At 36.0% G+C, this 20,609-nt stretch overlaps 1 protein-coding gene across 1 annotated transcript in view; it reads right to left on the bottom strand.

Moving 5' to 3' along the window:
* Nucleotides 1-1,386: 1,386 nt before the first annotated feature.
* Nucleotides 1,387-20,609, bottom strand: part of LOC129280946 (plexin-A4-like) — a 54,489-nt gene continuing 35,266 nt past the window's right edge. Inside the window, exons 20-36 of the mRNA XM_064111854.1 lie at nucleotides 18,305-18,493; nucleotides 17,121-17,349; nucleotides 16,588-16,727; nucleotides 15,968-16,089; nucleotides 14,193-14,258; nucleotides 12,825-12,902; nucleotides 12,487-12,553; nucleotides 11,824-11,970; nucleotides 11,264-11,417; nucleotides 10,333-10,433; nucleotides 9,579-9,684; nucleotides 8,758-8,840; nucleotides 8,261-8,371; nucleotides 7,350-7,516; nucleotides 6,651-6,789; nucleotides 6,067-6,207; nucleotides 1,387-5,417 (exon numbers count right to left, since the gene is read on the bottom strand). Of these exons, the coding sequence (XP_063967924.1) occupies nucleotides 5,331-5,417; nucleotides 6,067-6,207; nucleotides 6,651-6,789; nucleotides 7,350-7,516; nucleotides 8,261-8,371; nucleotides 8,758-8,840; nucleotides 9,579-9,684; nucleotides 10,333-10,433; nucleotides 11,264-11,417; nucleotides 11,824-11,970; nucleotides 12,487-12,553; nucleotides 12,825-12,902; nucleotides 14,193-14,258; nucleotides 15,968-16,089; nucleotides 16,588-16,727; nucleotides 17,121-17,349; nucleotides 18,305-18,493 (2,127 nt within the window). The 3' untranslated portion in view covers nucleotides 1,387-5,330. The remainder of the gene's footprint in view (nucleotides 5,418-6,066; nucleotides 6,208-6,650; nucleotides 6,790-7,349; nucleotides 7,517-8,260; nucleotides 8,372-8,757; nucleotides 8,841-9,578; nucleotides 9,685-10,332; nucleotides 10,434-11,263; nucleotides 11,418-11,823; nucleotides 11,971-12,486; nucleotides 12,554-12,824; nucleotides 12,903-14,192; nucleotides 14,259-15,967; nucleotides 16,090-16,587; nucleotides 16,728-17,120; nucleotides 17,350-18,304; nucleotides 18,494-20,609) is intronic.

Genomic DNA, 20,609 nt, shown 5'->3' with positions numbered 1-20,609 from the left:
TCAAAGTTTATGGATCTGATTCATGAAACTTGGACATAGGAGTAATCAAGTATCACTGAACATCCTGTGCGAGTTACATCTCACATGATCAAGGTCAAAGGTCAGGATCAAAGGCCAAGTTGGGGGTATTACAAAAATATTACAATAAAAAAAATCGTGTTAGTATATTGTCCCGGTGTTATGCGATGTGAGGGTAAGCTAACCGTTCAGGTAGAATATGATTAATCATTTTACTACTGGAAAAAACGGACCCAGTGCAAACTACACATACTCTTTTTAACTATGATACTCTTTTTAACTCAGTAGTCAACAGGTTAAATGTTTGTCTCATCTAACATATCAACTCACTTCGCTGTCGTTACCCCGTACCCTCTCTGCAACGTCATTTTCTCATGCATTTCCTCTCATACTTGCTTTTAGGCCTACTCATTGATGGCTCTCTGCTTTCTCTGTCTACACACTATAATAAATAGAGGTAACTATTGAATTTATAGCAGCAACCCAAGGGGTGCCAATGACTGCAATTATGCTTATTTGTACTGTGCATCTTCAAATTGCAGTTAGCCTAGATAAACAAACTATGATAATAAGTTGAACCGTGTAATAAAAATAAAAAGTTGAACCTTTTTCTAACCTCATGTACCATGCATCTAAAAGGTTAAAATTTGCACTTTTAAGGGTGCCGATGAATTTTTATTGGTGCAAATAAAAATAGAAAAGCAAAATTTTCACCCTTTTCAACCTAATGAGCAAGATTACACCCCCAAAAGTTGGTTAAAGTGTTTCCTTAAAGGTGCACAAAGGTCTTAGTGTGTGTTGCTTCCCCCCCCCCTCTTATCTCCCCTGATTTGTCTCTCTTGCTGTGTATTTCACCCTCTATTTCTAGGACAACATGAACAAAAACACATTTATACCCCCACAATAAACACATAAACAGTCATTCACGTTTATGGTGGGAGTCAAGGACTTTGTTTGAATAAAGATTTGTCACCCTACAGTTAATACAGAGACCTACTTTTGTGCATTGCATACATGCCATATCAACAACCTTTAAAATCTCGTATATTAAAGATCATTATGAAACTGAACTATTAAACCGATCACATTTTCGTGTTTATCTTTCGAATCGACCACAACTCTGCTCTTCTACAAAAGAGCGTATAATTTTGGACGGTTAAAAATGGGATTGCGTGCAGGTGACGTACTGGTACGGTCTTTGTTATTCCGTGTGTCCTCGTTTTAATTGAGGAATTCATAAGGGTGTCCTCGTTTTCACATGCTCACTCACACACACACACACACACATTTACCCGCAGTCTCATACACCCTCGCATACACCTGTTATACCCATTTTTATTAAAATTTTCAATTTAATATTCACTCAACTTTCAATCTCTTTGTTTATGTTTTATTAATGATACAAATAAAAAATTGATAAATCAGCATCTTTACCATACAAATTATATTCAAATCGTTGCCTTTTTAATAATCACCACGCTAGTTGCTCAATATGATTGTGCTCTAAATTAAAATGGTAAAAGTAGTCTCTTAAAATATAAACAATTATTCTTTGTTAAACAATGATTGTTTCTGGGAAACCTTTTTTTCTTTATCTGCCATGTTGAGGTCAGTTCCGTACAAAATACAGATATAAATTTGAAGTCATATAGAGCCTGTTTCATTGGCCATAATAGACTCTTATCTGTTTATATAAAAAAAATCCACGTTTTGACAATGTGTTTAAGATCATCTAAGTTAGACAAGGGGTGGCTAGACCACAATCCATGCGAAGATATAAGCATAAGGTTTGTTATAATATATACACTCCGTCGTGCTGCATCAGCTACATGTATAACGCCGGCTACGACAGCTACAAGGACGGTCCGACGAAGTTTGCAGGCTAGCACGAGAAAGCCTTACCAAAAACAGGTAAATTTTTGTGATTGTGTAAAAATTAACGATTAATCATATAGACATATTTATTTTAAGATATGCATAATATAATTCATTGACTCGAACATACATCATTATGGATATTTACAATAACATATACAAATTTTGAATTCTGATTTATTATTAACTCATGTTCACCTTAACATGTTATCACTCTGCATTAGTAATACTACCCATTTTCATTTTCTCATCCGTTAAAAGAGAGAACGCTATATGATCATTTTAAGACCCGCATAATATAGCCAATTGACTCGAACATACACCATTACGGACATCTACAAGATAATATACAGATCGTAGATTCTAGATTATAGTATTAACTTTTATATCCCTCTTATGAATATTCATGAGTATTCTAGATAAACGATTGGTCAATTCGTGATCATGTGACAAAGTATAATTTCAATAGGAAAACACATCGCTGCGATTAGCTCCGTATAGTTTTCTTGTAGCTCCGTATATTTTTCGATATACTTTCATGGGCAGAACTGCGCATGCTCATGCTCGATATTTTCTCTCAACTTTGAATTGCGCATGCTCCCTGACCTAACCCAGATATCGATCATCCGCAAAAAGTAGATAAAGTAAAATACAAGCTCTCGCCCAAATTACCGTACCGACAATCTGAAAAACAGTTTGGAATTGGGTTTAAATTACAATGCAGAAAATCTTATTCCGACGGCCATTCATGTACAGGATCCTTTAATATGGAATAAACATACCCAACAAGGTGAGTCAAGATCCGATACTTATTTTTAGAGCATACATTTTAACTGCGCGTATTAATTTTGAGTGCCACTGCAGCAACGGCCAACGCAGCGCAGCGGACCTCTCATTAAGTGCAGTCGGGTAGAAGCCGCGCGCAGCCTACCCATGAACTGTCTAGCAATAAGCCTAGAGTAGAACTAGGTCCGGCAACGTTTGATTTGGTCGAGATTGGTTACAAATCAGCAAGGACTAGGTCCACAAAGTCAAAGAGGGATATAAAACAAATATATAAGGCGTTTCTTTCGAAAGTATAGTTGGAATTATTAATCCTCGGTTGGACTGGCAATGTAACTATTTTTCCCTCGGGGCTTCGCCCCTCGGGAAAAATAGTAATTGCCAGTCCAACCTCGGATAAATAAGTCCCACTATACTTTCTCAAAGCCTGATATATTTGTATAATATTTACCATGTAATTACTCCTTGTTTTTAATACAACTCATTTTTATATTTCAGTCTGTAAGAAAGAGAGAGCGCTACGGGATACACGTAGTTACACCAATACATATCAAAAATATAAATTTTCTATATAAAATATATCATGATACACCAAGTTTTTTTCACCATCAAATTCAATAGTTAATGATAAAAAACGATTATAGTGTTAACTGGTACGAAAATCTTAATTTGAAGAATTTATTCCCAACTGGATTTACAAATTATAAATAAAATATACATGCACTCTATTTAAGGCGTTATGGATCTTAAGTTCAAGTTTGATTAATCGTCAGAATCAAATTGCTAAACATATCTATATTATCCAGTCAGACGGCAGGTCCCAAGAAAGTGGCTTCTTTCATCCAAGTGATATTCATGACTTGAGATGTTTTGCATATTTAATGAGCTTGATGCGGACCAAAACACCTCTTTTCATTCGGTCATTGCTGCTCTAATTGTGCATCAAATTTCATAAATTTGGTATCATTGTAAAGAAGAAGAATCATTCTTTTAGCTCATGTGTTTAGATTTGTTCAAAGATTGTGTAATATAGGTTAAAATTTTGATCTAAAATATGCTACAAAATAATTATTTTCACCTGACAAAAGCTGCTTTTTCACACTTTATTTTTGTTTGAGCCCAAATGATTTTTATATCATGATAAAGCTGAATATGTATGCTTTAAAATGATATAGGTTTCAAAATAATAATTGGTTTAATCGGGTCAAGATCACACTTTTCATTTGCCAAGTACATAAAGCAGCTTGAAAACAAGAATACTGCACTCTGATTGGTCAAACAGACCACACACTGGCAAATTCCAACGGTTCTAGAGCCTGGGCTCATGGGAAGGTCACACTTCCCATGTGGTAATCTCCTCAAATACCCCGCGCCTGTTGTTCTGTGAACCTTATCCAGCCAATCAGAACTCTGGATTTCATGCAAGTACAAAATTTCAGAAATCTCGTCTTGTACCTTGGTGGGAAAAGTGTGATCTTGACCCGATTAAAAGGTGCCGCATATCAAGAGCGGCATTGTGAGAAAGTACAGAAGTTCAGCTTTATGTTGATATAGATATCATTGAGGCTCAAAATAAAAAGTTTTGCACAATTTTTTAAAGAAAACAGAGGAAGAAAATTCAGTTTTGAGGCACATTTTCAGGCCAGAAATTTACTTATTTAACAAAATATTGTAGACAAAAGAAATGACCAATATCAAAGCGTAACCTTTACTCTATCTGATGGTGCAATAATATTTCATTTAACTTGAGGTTGAAACAGGTAAATTCTTAGAGAAAGAAAATCTCACGAATCACGAGATTTTGCAAGGAGGAGGATTCAGCCACGAGATGATTTGGATGAATCTGGCCTTTTTGCTCATTAGCATAGGGACCTGCGGTCTGACTGTATCCGGATTAAACAAGTGTGTACAAAAATCGGATGTTGGATACATGAGTGATGGAATATACGTTTTGCATTATATATTGTGCAAGATCACGATGTCATAGCACATTTTCTTTATTTCCATGATTTTCATTGGTATGGAATCTCATATCGTATTAACTGTACTTTACTTACTGTACACTATTTACTGTACTGTACTCTATTTACTCTACTGTTTATGCAAGTGAATAGTTTGCAGGTTTTATGAATATCCACAAACACAATCTTCACTGGTTAAACAACAAATGGTATGAATGAATGTTATCAAATGTCTTGATCGGTAAACAATAAATAAACAAAAACAATCTTTTATCTTGCAGTTCTTTAAGCTACACCCTATTCCGAAATAATTTCATGTCATGGAGAAGTTCCCAATACTTAGATGTATGATGACATTAGTACAGATAAAAAAATGAATTTTATCGTATGTATTAATCTAAACCGTATGGCCTATAAGGGTTATTTTATTTTTCAAGTAGTGAATTAAAATTGTGGTAACTAGGACCACGGAAAGCTTGAACATGGAAAATACATATGTTTATATGTATACATATGTATACGTATGATTAGGTCGTCCTAGTTATAATACACCTATTTCGCAACGGAGACATTCTCAAGATCCTCCCATTACCAATATCCCCATACTGGCGCCGATCACGGATGTTAATTTAAATAGCGCCTTTTATGAAGTTATATTACTTCAAGGGTGGCATTAAGGGTTTTCCACGCACTTTATTTCAAGAGACCCTCTACATCATCCTTGGTGAGGCTGTAAAGGTGCAGCAAATTCGAAAGGTGACTGAAATGACCTTTGAACTCCTAAAGTGAAGATGATTAAATGAAAGGGGGGAAAAAACAATGAAATAGGAACATTGTGTTAAATCAAGGGCTAACTCCAGACGCGACAGGAATCTTAATCCATATACATGTATGTAATGCCAGAAACGATTGATTTAATCCTACTTCTTTAATATTCACCCTTCTTAAAGAACTAGGATTAAATCAATCTTTTTTTTTTATCTTTATCAAAAAGGTGATGTACCGAATGATCCATTGAAATTGTTGAATTATCATATCATTTTCGGTAACCTTAGACAAAATAGTTAATTTTTGAACAATTTTTACCCCATGTGGAACTACTCATGCAAATGTCACTCCTTGCAGGTGCCGTATAAACAAGGACTGACCAAGCAATTGCTCTGAGATAAGGGCCCAATGTATCGAAATGTTTAACCTGAGATGCACTGTGTTGTCAATAAAGAGGTCATATGAAAAGGAAGGATGGAGGAACGGACAAAACTATTTGAATCTAGACTGCAATTTTGAACAGTTGTTCTAAAAACCTAAAAAACCTAGCACGTGACCGTGTGAAACAATTTTGCTGAGACCACAACTCCACCCTTCTGGCTGGCATGTTAAAACAATCGGAGAACAAAGAAAAATGGGAAGTATTCTTTAATTAACTTACATTTGTGATTGAGGAACAGGCTCTTGTTAACTTGAGTCTTGACTTGACCTTTGGTTGGCTTGATATCAGGGAGCAGTAGTCAGACATCATCTGCCGCTGTAGCGGATGCTCATTGTAGTAGGGTAGATGGTATGATTCACTCTGATGATAATAGCCGACCATACATAAAAAAATAATGAACGTATAAGATATTGGTTTGAGTTAAGGCCTTTTTCTAATTAACCTCTTTGCTCACATTTGATGTGTTTTTTCGATCGTTTCCAGTGATCACATCCTTGATTATAGCCCCACCTGAATGTTCATCAAGGAGAAATTCCAACGCAAGAGCAAGTGGATTTTTGATAACTGCACAGAGGTAACGCAAGTTCAACGCTGAACGTTTCGTCAAATGCGGATGTTGAGTAAAAAGTTGTAACATCATTTGTTATTTTCACATGACAATTATGCAGAACATTGGGAATTAACTGAGAGTGGAGATTTTTTTTTTCTGTGGATTAATTAAATAAAGGAGAAAACGAAATGAACGGACAACTTGGTATCAAACATACTTTCTGGAAGATTAATAGCATGATGGGTATATTTACCTGTGACAGCGTGGTGGTCCTAGCTGCATCTGTAATGGCTTCAGCAACAGCGATGACACATCGATCAGCCGTTTCTGATCTTGGCATATCAAACAAAGATGGTAGGTTGGTAAGTATTTGACACCAGAAGCGAGACAAGCTACGTAAGAGAGTAAATGAGGGCAAACGACAAGATATAAAACAAAACATATTATATTCTGGCACTTTCGGGGAAGAGCTACCTCCGTATAACAAAAGGTACATTGTGTTATCTTTTGACAGAGTTTTCGCGTTAAGGTTTACTTTTATATTTTGCTCCAACGATGGAAAATGATCAGGAGGAGAAAAAAAAAATCTAAAAAATCTGATGTAAAGGATGTAAATGAACACAAATAATTGTTAATGACGCAAATCCTGGATGGAAAACCAACAAAAGACTTGGACTTGATGGACTAAACAAGACAAAACAAATGACATTTAACCTCATCAAGTCCAACTCTAGTGCACAATGAGTCATTTTAATTACAGATGGGCCTGCATTACAAGTGCGTTTAAACCACAATTTCGTGGTTAGATTTAAAACACTTAACTTCAAGCATAGGGTTGTATGATAAGTGTGTCTGAAATCCCTGATACTGATGCATTTTGATGTTGTGCTTTATTTCAAAATTATATCTAACGTAATACAAAAATAATAATACTATATAGAACTTGGCTCACCAATTCATCTTCCAATTTTGCGCGCATTCCTTGGACGATTTCCCATCGGTGTATTTGACGGCAAGGTCATCAAACGTGTCAAAGAGATGCTTTACAGGTAAAGGGATCCGGGATGGTTTCTTGAACATAACCTCAAAGACTCCATCTACGTATGGACCTATTGATGCCTACAAATCAACAATTATATTGAACAGACATTACAACATCCAAATTTAATGATGAAATGTTATGATGATAAGAGAGTAACTATCATAGTTACAGTGATACTGATGAAGGTGATGGTGGTGGTGGTGATGGTGATGATCATGATTATGCGAGTAATGCTCCGACGCTAACACTTACAAACATAGTAGGGCCTTATGGTCATAAATATATTGATGATAACTGATGGTAATTATTAGGTCCGAGTCATAACGGCTTCTTTGGATCGGTACTCAAATCAATTATCACACATATACATACTGAACCGTCGCTTCTTCGAAATGGAAAATTGAGAAATTAAGTATATAATTGCAACGGTCAATCATATAATTTTCATAATTATTCCCTTCGTGTCCTCACAGTCATGATGGAAAGAACACAGTGTCATGCAGATGACAGTAAGGTCACAAAGTGGACGGTGTGAATTATTATTTCCACTGTTAAAACACCCGGATTCAACAGTGTGAATATACATGTATTTTCAAAATGTGAACACTTAGACAGTATGACTGTTTATAGCGTGTTCACTTGGTCGACAATGTGAATATGTGATTCACACTGTTGCAGTAATCAAGTTTAGCAGTGTGAAGGTGATTTCACATTGTGTGCCACACTGTGAACACACTGTGGCATAAACTGTTGGACACTGTGTTCTTTCCAGCAGAAGATACTGAATCCACTACCATTACATCGGAGATACAATAACTCACCTTAATTTTAAGCATGTGTGGGATAGCGAGATTCCGATCAAGCTCTGCTCTCTTTCTTTTGATGTTATCAGGCAGGTTGACTGCTTTTCTTGTTGGCCCTTCAGCATCAATCTGGGCGATTTAAACAGTCAATCGAAAACATACATCATCTACGCATTCAATAAATTGCAGCCTACATACACATTTTGTAGATATAGGGTGAAGATAGAGTCAAGCAGAGTCGATCCTGGGACGGTTAGGGGAATATCGATTTGCCCTTCCCCAAACGAATATATGCCTTCTATCAAACTTTTAATTTTTTTTGCAAGCTTCATCCGTAAAATGTTGCAATTTTTGACATTTCTGATTTACTTTTGCCCATCCTCCCATCCCAAACGTGGATTGGCGCTCCTGCAATCAAATATGATATAACTCTTGATATAAATACGAAGAAAAAAAGACAACTACACGATAAAACAACGCAAAACCGTACGAATGTCAAAATTCTAGCTAAAAACCTTCAAATGGACAGCATTCAAAGTCTGTAGAGATGGTCCTGATGTATGATTCGTCTCATCTGATACAGGTATCAAGGATTCATCTGAGGGAGGGGAAGGAAACATTTATTAAAATTTATATGAATTCAAAGGTTTTTTTCAACAGATGACGATAACATTGGAGGCAGTGTAGCTCAGTCGGTTAGAGCGCCTGTTCCGGATAAGATCGTAGATCTCAACGTGCGTGGGTTCGAGTCCCGCAGCATGCCGGAAGACGTCTAACAAAAAAAACTGATGCTAGCGTTGTGTGTTAACGTGCCTCACCGCTGTGTTCAGTGCAGATGTGAATGCAGTTGGAAATCACTCCGTCCATCGGAAAGGACGCAAATGTTGGTCCCGTGTATAGGAGAGTCACAACCTATGCACGTTAAAACCAATACACTATTCGTCAAAGAGTAGGGTGTTCACCCGGTGTATTGCACCTGCCGGTCCCCGGTACTACAATACTGCAAGAATCTTCAGGATTGAAGGAGGCAGTGTAACTTGAAGAAGAAGAAGAAGAAGAAGAAGAAGAACATACAAGCCAAGGCTAAAAAAAGTCGAATTCTCTGTACTTGAGAGTATTCATACTGAGTTCATCATTTACCGACAATGAGTGCTGTAATATGTCATGTTTGACGATTTTCTCTATATATTGATATGGAAATCATTCGAGACTAGAAATTTAAAGGTCTGTTTTTTTCACTCTGGGAAGATTCACAGGTGATTAAGGAAGGCATTTCCTTTTTTTTAGCACAAGTCATGATGGGTACATTTTAAAATATTCAGATGTATTTACTTACATGTGTTCGAAGATAATTCTTTGACATCAAGAGCTTGGTAGCCATTGACAGGTGCTTTCGGTAGCTGGTTCTTACCTACCAGTGCAACACGAGATCCGTTCCTAATCTAAGAAATGAAAGACAGTTGAAAATCGATGTACCAATATTCAACCTCTCTCTCTCTCAGTAGATCGGTACTCCCTAAAGATATCAATCCAATGCATACAAACTGAAAGCAATATTACGCATCTTCCTCGGAACACTGAAGTTATATTGCAGGGATACAGCAAAAAACAGTAATGGGTAAAGTAAAAAAAAAACAAGACCAGTAACTTTAGGATTAACAAAATGGTACATGTTGGCAAACGAGTACACGTCGTGAGGAGATCTGGCTTCAAAAACAAATCAACAAACTGTTGCCCCTATTTGCTTTGGAAATTAATTAGCGGATCCTTATCAAACTCAAGTAAATCATTTCAAATTGACAACCATGCACCATGTCAATATATTTACATGTACAGAACGCTTTTGTGTGTGGGTGATTTTAACACCCGTGCGTCGGTAGATATGGATAATCCAATTATTCCGTCAGAATGCCTCATTATTGAAGTTTACTTACTCATTCTTACTCCATACTTACTTTACTGCCGTCTTACAATGATTACAGGTTTATAATTGCTTAAATGAGTGAGCATCTTTCTTATGATGTGAGTAAATAAAACATCCGGATTTATAATAGTTATCGCAAAATAAGGTAGAAGAAACCATTACGAACCCCGTAGCTCTTCATTGTATTGAACATGACCTTGCTCTGTGTCTCAGACATGTCGTCAACATCCTGAAGCAAAGTATAGCTTTCAGGAGATTCGATCCAAACTTAAAAAAAATGTATACGAGCGAAAATTCACTTTGGATAACTAAATATGAAACGTGAAGTATTGATCTTATCGGCAGAATGATGATCCATTTTGTTGTGTATCGGGCATTTCAGTTGAATTTATTATACTGCTGTTTCATTTAAATACTGGCAGTCAGAACGCCTACACGAAATGCCTCAACATCCCTATTCAAGTTAATTTGATTAATATTACGGCCCTACAGGTACCACGAAATTTGTGTCATGAGAATCAACACCTTCCCCATTAAACACAGAATAGAGTACCGAAGCGATGACGTCAGTTACCATGGTGTCATGGCGGCCTGGGTCTAAACATATGAACCCGCCGATTGAAAGCGTGTGTTTCCCATAAGAGAAAATGGCTGCTATGGGAATTTAATCACTACTAGCATTTTTTTTCAGACAAGCCAAAGTCATGTACAGACGATCGTCAGCTGCGACTCTGTTTAGAACCAGCCTGTCATGACACCATGGCAACTGACGTCGCACCTTGGTACTCTATTGCTTAATCTACGCCTGTCCTTTGTTCTGGTAGTCCGTTTATTGCGCCTTTTTTCCGAATTGATCAATTCAGTCTTCTAACGCTAGGCTCCACCACATACTTTGTTGATCTTTCAAGCTACCGTGCTTTACCATTGTGGGTTTTCTTCTCTTCTGTAAATGGTACATACATATTCATTTTCGGCATCATGAAATAATTTACATAAGCGTCAGAATTTACGTTAGTATCAGAAGACGTCTTTAAATAATTTATGTCAGCTTAAATTCAACACCTATTCTGATTGCCCTGTATTATTATTATTCTCACCAAGGTCAACTGCATCAACATCCCTCGGTAGCAGGCAGAAACCCTTCATCCAAAGGCAATCTAGGATCTTCTGTTTGGCTTGCTTCACGGTATCAACATTCAAAACGTTTACTCGAACATAGGTATGGCCGTCTTCATCAACAACATCGATGTTCTACATCAATAGCAATGTAAACGAAAGTATAAGATATGTTTTTAGAGTTCTGTATTTTCATTGCAAATGTATAACCTGAGGTATCAGTAAAGTACTTCTCTTGTTGACTTTCTAGAAAGAAACACACCCCAAAAAACACATACGATATGACTGTTCGCTCATAGAGTTTATGCTTTTATTGTTAATTACATGTACGTAGAGACTTTTTAAACCTACAATGAGATCAAATATTTTTTTTTTTTTTCAGACGAGGACCTCCATTTAAAAAAAGTCCATAGTATAAAAGGACACCCCTCATGATATACAAATACGGTCCGAAGTATATTATATGACTAAAATTGGTTTTGTTCTATCGGGAATTTTGCTACCAGTATAATCTCAAGTATCATAATTTCCGTGAACGTACAAGAGAATGAAAGTCGATCTCTTCATCTATGAGTTTATCAGCCTCCAGCGTGTAGTACGCAACCCCTGTCACAGCATCTATAGGACCTTTCTCAGCTTGGGTCTTTATTGCTTGGTACAGCATGAATAATGAATAGAGTCCATATACCTGAAGCAGTACATGAAACGAGAAAGTAAATAGAAAGAACTGTGCGCGAGTGAGTTCAACATTAAAAATGTAATGGTGTACAATATACACTACCTTCTAATTACGTTCTACGCTATTGATTAATTCTATTTTATAGCCATGACACATATTTTTCATAGGTATTTTTGGTTTTAAGTTCTCTTAAAGGAAAAAAAAAAAACCCAAACATTACGCAATGCTACATTCAATATACCACGATCAAATTTCGAAAGTGACCTATGTACGTAGAGCATGTTTACCTAAATGGAAAAAAAAAATCTAATCCATGATCATTTAATACTAAAACTAGTGCATTTTGGGTGCAGGAGCATATACAAGTTGTATGCTAAATTGGTAACTACAAAAATCTGGTTTTCTCCATTAACTATGATTTTCAGTTAAACTGAAAGTTAATACTACAATTTGATACTGAAGAAGTTGGGTATATACCTTTATATATATTTTTTTTCTTTTTGAGTTGGGAATAACAGGCCTCACCTTTAGGTACTCGAACATGCAGATTGAAAACCAATTGCTGATCAGTTTCTCGGTGACCGATTCAGTTCTTAAATGAGAGGATATACAATCGTAATGATGCAGAGTTTAGATGTATGTCCAAGATAATTGCATAACAACGATATGCTAGACTTTACTAATGGAATTGGTTTAGTATCCGAAGTTGACGTCTCTTCCTAAAGCTTAATATAAGACTTTATGATTCTGACATAATGACGTTCGATTTATTGTTTTCTCTAAACGTAAATTAATAATCACTGTACATTACGTTCATGCATGACAATGATAACCCCAACCCAACCCAAGGATTGATTTATTACTTTGTGAATAGTTTGTCCAGAGGCCTTCTGGATTCAGATGCCCCCATGATTTCATCTTCAACAAGAGCGGTCATCACTCTGAAAATTGAATAAAGGGGATAAATGAAACATGAAGATAAGAATCAATAGACATTAAGTTAATTATGCCAAGAGCCCTAGCCCACGCTTCTAGATTGGTGATTGGTGGGGATTTTCTACCTGATTGCTAAGAAAGCATGAATGCTTGTAAGCAAACAACCAGATGACCGACGGCTTAAGGTCCTCTCCGAAGGACCTGGTAATGAGGATTAATGCCTTACCAAAGGGCACTTGCGCACCAAGTGGGAATCGAACCCGGGTCACCGGAATACGAATCCCCCGCTCTACCGACTGAGCTATCGCGCTTCTAGATCATCACACTGGCAATGCAACCAAGCTGTGTGTTGTCACATCTGTACAACTTCCCCAGTACTGTATGTATTTAACTTATTTTTTCTCGTTCATCTAGTCCATCGCAATGTCAGGTGCTCTTTCAATATCAGCACATATAATATAGGTTTTCAAATATTGTCATGATTATATCATAGATAAGATATTTGTCCTATGAGACCTCAAAAGAGATGTTTTGTTGGATTTCAGTGTCGAATGGGCAGGAAAAAAGGGGTGTTGTACAATATTTGGGGGTCATATCAAATTTTGTTCGCAGTGGACAGTCAAATACTTTCAGCTTTCTTATTGTTCGTCCAACTTTTCTCAAAATTTCATTGATCATATTCTTCCAGTTTTCTTCTTCGACGCAAGCGTGCCATTTTTATAGATTTCCTTTTCTTTAAAATGTGCTGCACAAGAATATTTGAAATTTTGGTTGTATTGCTGAATTTGGTTTGTCAGTTTCCTTTTGTTTCTGGAGATTACAGATCTTCATCAATGACTGTACATAGATGTGGACACAACGGAATGGTTATAAACGTATATGAATTATTTTGATTTGTTAATTACTTTCGATTTAGAATACACTTTATATAACTCTGTAATTCTTTACAAAATGACCTTTTAGGGGCGTTTTTCAAATGCAGCTTGCTTAATTTTTTTTTCTGGTATTTCCGTAACATTTAAATTTTATGTGGTATTTTTGTTATTTGTCTCACCACTTATCTAACGAGGGACACATCTTGTTAAATAGTGTACATAGCCCGAGTCGAAATTTATGTAAAACTTTGACAACACTAATTGTTCCTTTATCTATAACTAGGATGATTCAAATGACCATGGGATATAGAACGAGGGAAAAATATGTTGTGGCACTGTAGTCTGTAACAGTGCAACCACGGAAGAAAATTATATAGTACATGCTTAAATGTAAAGAAATGTGAGAAAAAATGAACTTACTCTGTAAAGACAATTGAATTCCATTCACTGACGAACGTGATTGCTAACAGGGATGCAATTAATTCCCTACAAAAAGAAAGTAAAAAAAAACCGTATGTCTTAATGTTAGGAATTGTTGCGCATTGTACCCGATTAATGGTGAACATTTCTTGAGCATGCAGTACTTTTTATTGAGTTTTTTTAAATAATCTTTCATACAAGTAAAAATTTGCACATCCGGAAACTACAGTGTAGGTAGTGACAGAAAAACGTCTTTTTTATTTTATTTCTTCTGATTTTTTTTTTTTTTTTTTTTTTTAACTTATTTATTCATTTCATTTCATTTTTTTTTTTTTTTTTTTTTTTTTTTTTTGGGGGGGGGGGGGTTGTCATGCAGCACCACAAACGCACACTCCGGAAAACAGAACATGCATGCTTTCCTTAATAATTATCCGAGACATTCTGGTTTCTAGACTAAAGTATAGAACTGGGGTGACTGGGGCGTGCCTCAAGGATCAGTAATCGGTCCGATTCTCTTTATTTGCTAAACTACGCCAGTTCAGGACATTATTCGAGCACTTGCTTTCTCTACACAAGGCTTAGCCTCTCCTTAAAGTCTTCAGGGAGGGAGAATGTTGTATAGGGAGTCTTGGAATCTGCCTCCAGGAAGTACGGAACTGGATGGTAAGCAATCATCTGAAACTTAATGACACCAAATGGAGGTGCTTTATGTCTCATCTTCTTTCAGACGAGTTCAGGAGGCTCTGACTTTGATGTCAATGGCCAGGTTCTGCCATTACCTTCAGTATGTGATCTAGTGTCATTTTTTACAAGAATATAAACATGCGCCAACACGTCAACATGGTTTTGTCGCAAGGTCTCAGTTGCTCTGAGACGTATTGGAATTATTCGGTCATACCTTAGTAAGAATGTGACTGAGACCCTCATTCATGCCTTCGTGTCTTCCCTTCTCGATAACCGTGAAAGTCTCTTGTCTAGAATCCCGGACAAAGATATAGCAAAGCTCCAAAGAATTCAATATTCAACCGCAAGACGTGTCACCAGATCAAAAAAACACAACCACATCATACCAATACTCAAAGAACTTCACTGGCTACCCATTAAATCACGAATTCGCTTCAAAGTCCTTGTAATAACATTTAATGCTGTCCACGGTCTTGCCTCGAAATATATCTGAACTCATTTCTCCATACACGCCCTCAAGGACACTAAGATCATCCACCCTACAGCTCCTTCAAGTACCTAGACTAAGAAATAAGACGCAAGGTGAAAGGTCTTTCTCCTATAGCGCCCTTTGGAATTCCCTACCCAGTAATCTCCAATCACAAAATAATCTCGGACTTTTCAAATCCCAACTTAAAACATTTCTCTTCAATGAAGCATTCAATTAGATAATTCCTTATACTTGTGCCATATGTATTTGATTAATGTTGACGTTCAGTTTAAGTGTAATTTTAAGCAATGTCTTATATTGTATGATATTATTTATGTAAAGTCCTGCAGGTCTGAAATGCGCTATAGACCTACATTATTACTATTATTATTAATTTAAAAGTAAACGTTATAATCACGGAGTTCACGAATGGGGTCTGACTACCGAGTTGCTTTTGTTTTCTCTTCTTTTTTTCTTCTTATTTTTTCATAACAAATTACTGAAAAACATAAACATGATAAACAACCTCTTAATTCAACGGGACATCATACTGCTGTCAATTCATTATTTATGGTTATTAATTTTCATAACGTACTTTCAGAAAAAAAAAACTCCGTCGTACCTTTCTCGACCTTGTCCCGTTTTCTTCGTTTCCAATTGCCTGACGAACTCTATCATTTTCTCCTTCTTTTTTAGCATTCGGTAGAGTACGATAACTGAATGCTCCATAAAGTCTTCCATGTACTGGGAACATAAAGTGAGCATATTGAATATATCAATTTTTGTAGGATTCAAAGGGATTTTAAACCAGTTGGTTTCATACGAAAGAGAGAAAAAAATGTTTTAAAAACTAGACCAATGATTGGAGGAAGAATGAGTGAATAATAATGAGTTAAAGTCAGGGGCATTTGGATATCCAGATCACTGAAGCTATTACAATCCTATCATTGGCAATGAGACCTACATCGGTGATTTCATATTTGAATAAACATATTTCACATAAATTATATTTTTTTGCTATGGAGTATGCCGCAAGATCATGTACTTGTATTCGATGAATGGGCAATACGGTTTACACTGTATTATATTAGATGAATTGTTTGATTTATAATTGTTATTATTATTTTTATTATTATTAATGATATTATTATTGTTGTACTATTAATTTGAATCCCTTTAAACAAACAAAACAAAAAAGAGAGATAAGATAACCAGAATTTAAAGAAAATAATTGATTGATACCTCTGGATCTGATGTTTCTGGGTGAACACCTAGCCCGGCAAACATCATCAGTGTCACATACTGGACATTCCCCACAAAACGAACTCCTTGAGACTGAACTCTGTTATCAGCATCCGTCATATCTAAACTTGTACTAGAGACTGATCATAAGACAAAGGAATTAGTCGATCGAAGGTGAACATATATTTCAAACGAGTCTCATTATATTGCTGTCAATTTGAACTGTAAGACATGCCCGATTATATAAATGAAATAAGCGTATTCCATTCGAATTGTTGTTCTAAGTAAATTTTATATTGGTCAAAAAGTAAAGTATTATACAAACTTGATGGATCGAAATACTTCAAGAGAGATAAGAATGTATATCAATGAATATCAGAATAAAATGAATTTACCTCCCTTATTTTTCTTACATCCCATGCATCAGGTACTTATTTTTGTTTTAAATTCATATGCAATACATTGTTCTCTCCGTGGACTAGTCAAACGGGAAAATGCAACATATTAACTGAAAGTGAAAACGCCCTAAATACCTTCGCGAACTCTTTTAAGGATGTTCATTCGAACCATGGCTACTTCTTCCTTGGCACGTTTCACTTCAAGCCGTTTCTTCCTATACCAACAGGCTAGAATAATTGTAGGTATGGTGATGAAGATGAGCAATACAATAACAGTGGGTATTACGGTAGCTATCAACGGGTTTCCTTCCGTAGGCCACGCTGAAACAAATCCCGGATAGAACTTTAGGTTTCCGTGTAATACCTATAGAACATAATTGAAATAATTGACCATGCCAAGTAAGCCACAAGTTTCGTGCGATAAAACCGATTCAGAGCTTCTAAACTTTGTCTATCCAGAGTAAGTACTCTGACGGTGTTTTGCCCACTAGCACACACCTACAAACGCAACGACACATCAGCACACATAACACCCACAGCCACAAACACACGCAAAACCATATTACTCACACGTATATACCCAGCCCAAACAACACACAAACACTCACACCTACACCCTATTGCTGATGCGCGTAAGCTCACCATTCTAATTTTCACCTTTACCCATATAGCCTTTATACTTTCTCGTGCGCGTCATACACCGTACACACCCTTGTACATAACAATCGAGACACTCAAATGTTAATATAACATTCGGGATGGTTTCGTTCATATTGTGACTAAAGAAATTGAAATCTAAATGCATATACATGTAATCAGCCACCCCTAGACCATGAAGTCGCCTGAAGTGATGTACAAATGGTTTTTTATCTTGAAAAGGTAGTAGATCCAAGCTTGAACATGGTGCATAACTTGTCAAACTTTATCAGGAATAACCATCACAATAACGAGTTGAAAAAAATATAAGAGAAAACAAGGTCTGAAGTTTGTAATCACTCAAGCATGAGATTTGCTTACTGTGCAATTTAGTAAAAAAAATCGAGCAGTCTGCAAAGACTGGTGTCAAATGAAACCTTTTTTTTTCATTCAACTTTACAACTTATATAGAATGATGACAGTCTGAAGGAAGATCAATTATTCTTTCTGATAAAGATATTTTTGTAGCTAAAAAAGGGAAAATTAGTATTTTGGTTATTTACCCAGAAATCTCTCCTTGGTGAATTATTGTTGGTTTGGGAGTGACTGGTCACAAATGGATGAAGATCCACCATGCGCTCGTTTTGTGTCCCCAAACAAACAAATGTTAAGACTTGAATTACCGTCACTGCTGGTAAGTTCCTCGTGGTTCCTTCACTGCGTGTTCCATTCTCATCACCTGCGAGGGGTCTCTCTTCGGGTAGTTGGCACCCAACAACATCGGTTTTAAGATAATCCACATCACATACACTGCTTGGTCCAAGTAGAATCTGAATATCATCCTTTCTACTTCCCAGATCTAAATTAAATCCCTGGATAAAGAGAAAAAACTGCATATTCGTCAATATTCATGCAATTATGATAAAAATTTTGATTCCTTTTTTTAGTAGCTGTAAAAATACATTCAGTTGTATTCAGATCGGCACAATGTACCGTGCTGACCGGCATGATTGCATCTTTGAAAGGGCAGGGCAAGCGCAACTAGTTGGAACTGAGCTGAAGATTTGTTTATATGCCATTTTGACAAGAGTTACGGCAAACTTTTGTACATACCATAATTATCCTTTTTCATATTAGAAGGATACACAAGAATAATATTTCATATATGTATACATCATATTGGTAATAATATCATTATGTGAGAAGTGAGATTTTTTATTAATAGAGTCAATGGCGACAATAGTCAAATATGACTTATCGCCACTCAAACCAACATAAGAAGAAGAAGAAGTTAGCCGCTTTCTATGTACCTTATTTTTCTTTTTACCAAGGCAAAAGGTTATCTAGTTTTACCTCCTCCTATAGGGCGGAATTAATTGCGATTATTCTTGCACTGGAATGGATAGAATATTCAGATATATATACAGGTGTTGTTTTTTTCAGTGACTCATTAAGTGCACTTTTATCTTTACATAATCGGGAAGACGATCCTATTATCACAGAAATTCTGACTATTACTACAAGACTCAAATATAAAGGTTTAGATATATACCTAGAGTGGATCCCTGGACACTGTGGAATAAAAGGAAATGAAATAGCAGACTCCTGCGCAAAAAAAGCTTTATCAAACAAAATAGAAATTCATAATCAAATAACATTATCAGAAATTATGCAACTTATTTCAAAAAGTTGTAAGATAGTTTGGCAAGAAAGATGGAATAAAACTAACTCAGCACTGAAAGAATTGCAACCATCAGTGTTATCCACATATAAATGTAATCTAGGGAGACAGGAAACTGTACTCCATCGTCTCCGTTTTGGAGTCGCTGGTCTTAACCAAGATCTACTAAGATTAGGGATCCATCCAACAGGGTTTTGTGATAGATGTCCTGAGGTAGAAACTGTCAGACATTATCTTTTACATTGTCCAAAATATATAATTGAAAGATCAATGCTCCTTGTAGAATTGAATGAATCACAGCCAGGACAAATAATGGAGTATTTAAAAAAAGATGACCCAGGGATACAGAAAGCATTTTTACGTTTCGTTTCAAGAACGAAACGTTTTAGTAAGGAGTGATGTACTATTTTTATATTGTATTGTCTATAAGAAATATGAAAGGATATGCTTGTCCAAGTCTAATGTGAAAAGAAATATATATGTATATATATATATATATATATATATACATACTAATGTATAATATAATATATACAATATGATATGTTCTGCACATATAACTAACAAGGCCCACAAGTGTTTTCGCCTTGTTGTTGTTGTTGTTTAAAAAAAAAAGAAACAAATTATTTTAATGTTTAACCCATCTATAAGCACAGGTACACTAGCGCCCCCTCGTCTATGCATGGGTGACCTAGGCATTTAATGCCGAAAAATCGGCACAATGTACCGTGCTGACCGGTATGATTGCATCTTTGAAAGGGCAGGGCAAGCGCAACTAGTTGGAACTAAGCTGAAGATAGCGGTTTGTTTTTGGTGAAGATTTGTTTATATGCCATTTTGACAAGAGTTACGGCAAACTTTTGTACATACCATAATTATCCTTTTTCATATTAAAAGGATACACAAGAAAAATATTTCATATATGTATACATCATATTGGTAATAATATCATTATGTGAGAAGTGAGATTTTGTATTAATATAGTCAATGGCGACAATAGTCAAATATGACTAATCGCCACTCAAACCAACATAAGAAGAAGAAGAAGTTAATCTCATCATGGACCTACTACTCAGAGTAGTCCATGGTCTTATCAAGGCATGTCATGGAAAGGATGATGTACAAAACAATAAACGGGTTTCGAAATTTCAGAGAGAGAACTATTCGCTCAGTTGTCAGTCATGAGCATCATTTCATATTAAAGATGATTTTTTTTTTCAAATAAAAGTTATAGAAATAAATGCATAAATAATTTGATAAATATAATGAATAAATAATTAAAACTGAACGTTAAAGATGCTTTTTAA

The sequence above is a fragment of the Lytechinus pictus genome, chromosome 17 (genome assembly GCF_037042905.1).
Source record: "Lytechinus pictus isolate F3 Inbred chromosome 17, Lp3.0, whole genome shotgun sequence".
Taxonomy (NCBI): domain Eukaryota; kingdom Metazoa; phylum Echinodermata; class Echinoidea; order Temnopleuroida; family Toxopneustidae; genus Lytechinus; species Lytechinus pictus.
The sequence above is the reverse complement of the archived record's forward strand: the minus strand, read 5'-3'. Positions and strand labels throughout refer to the sequence as shown.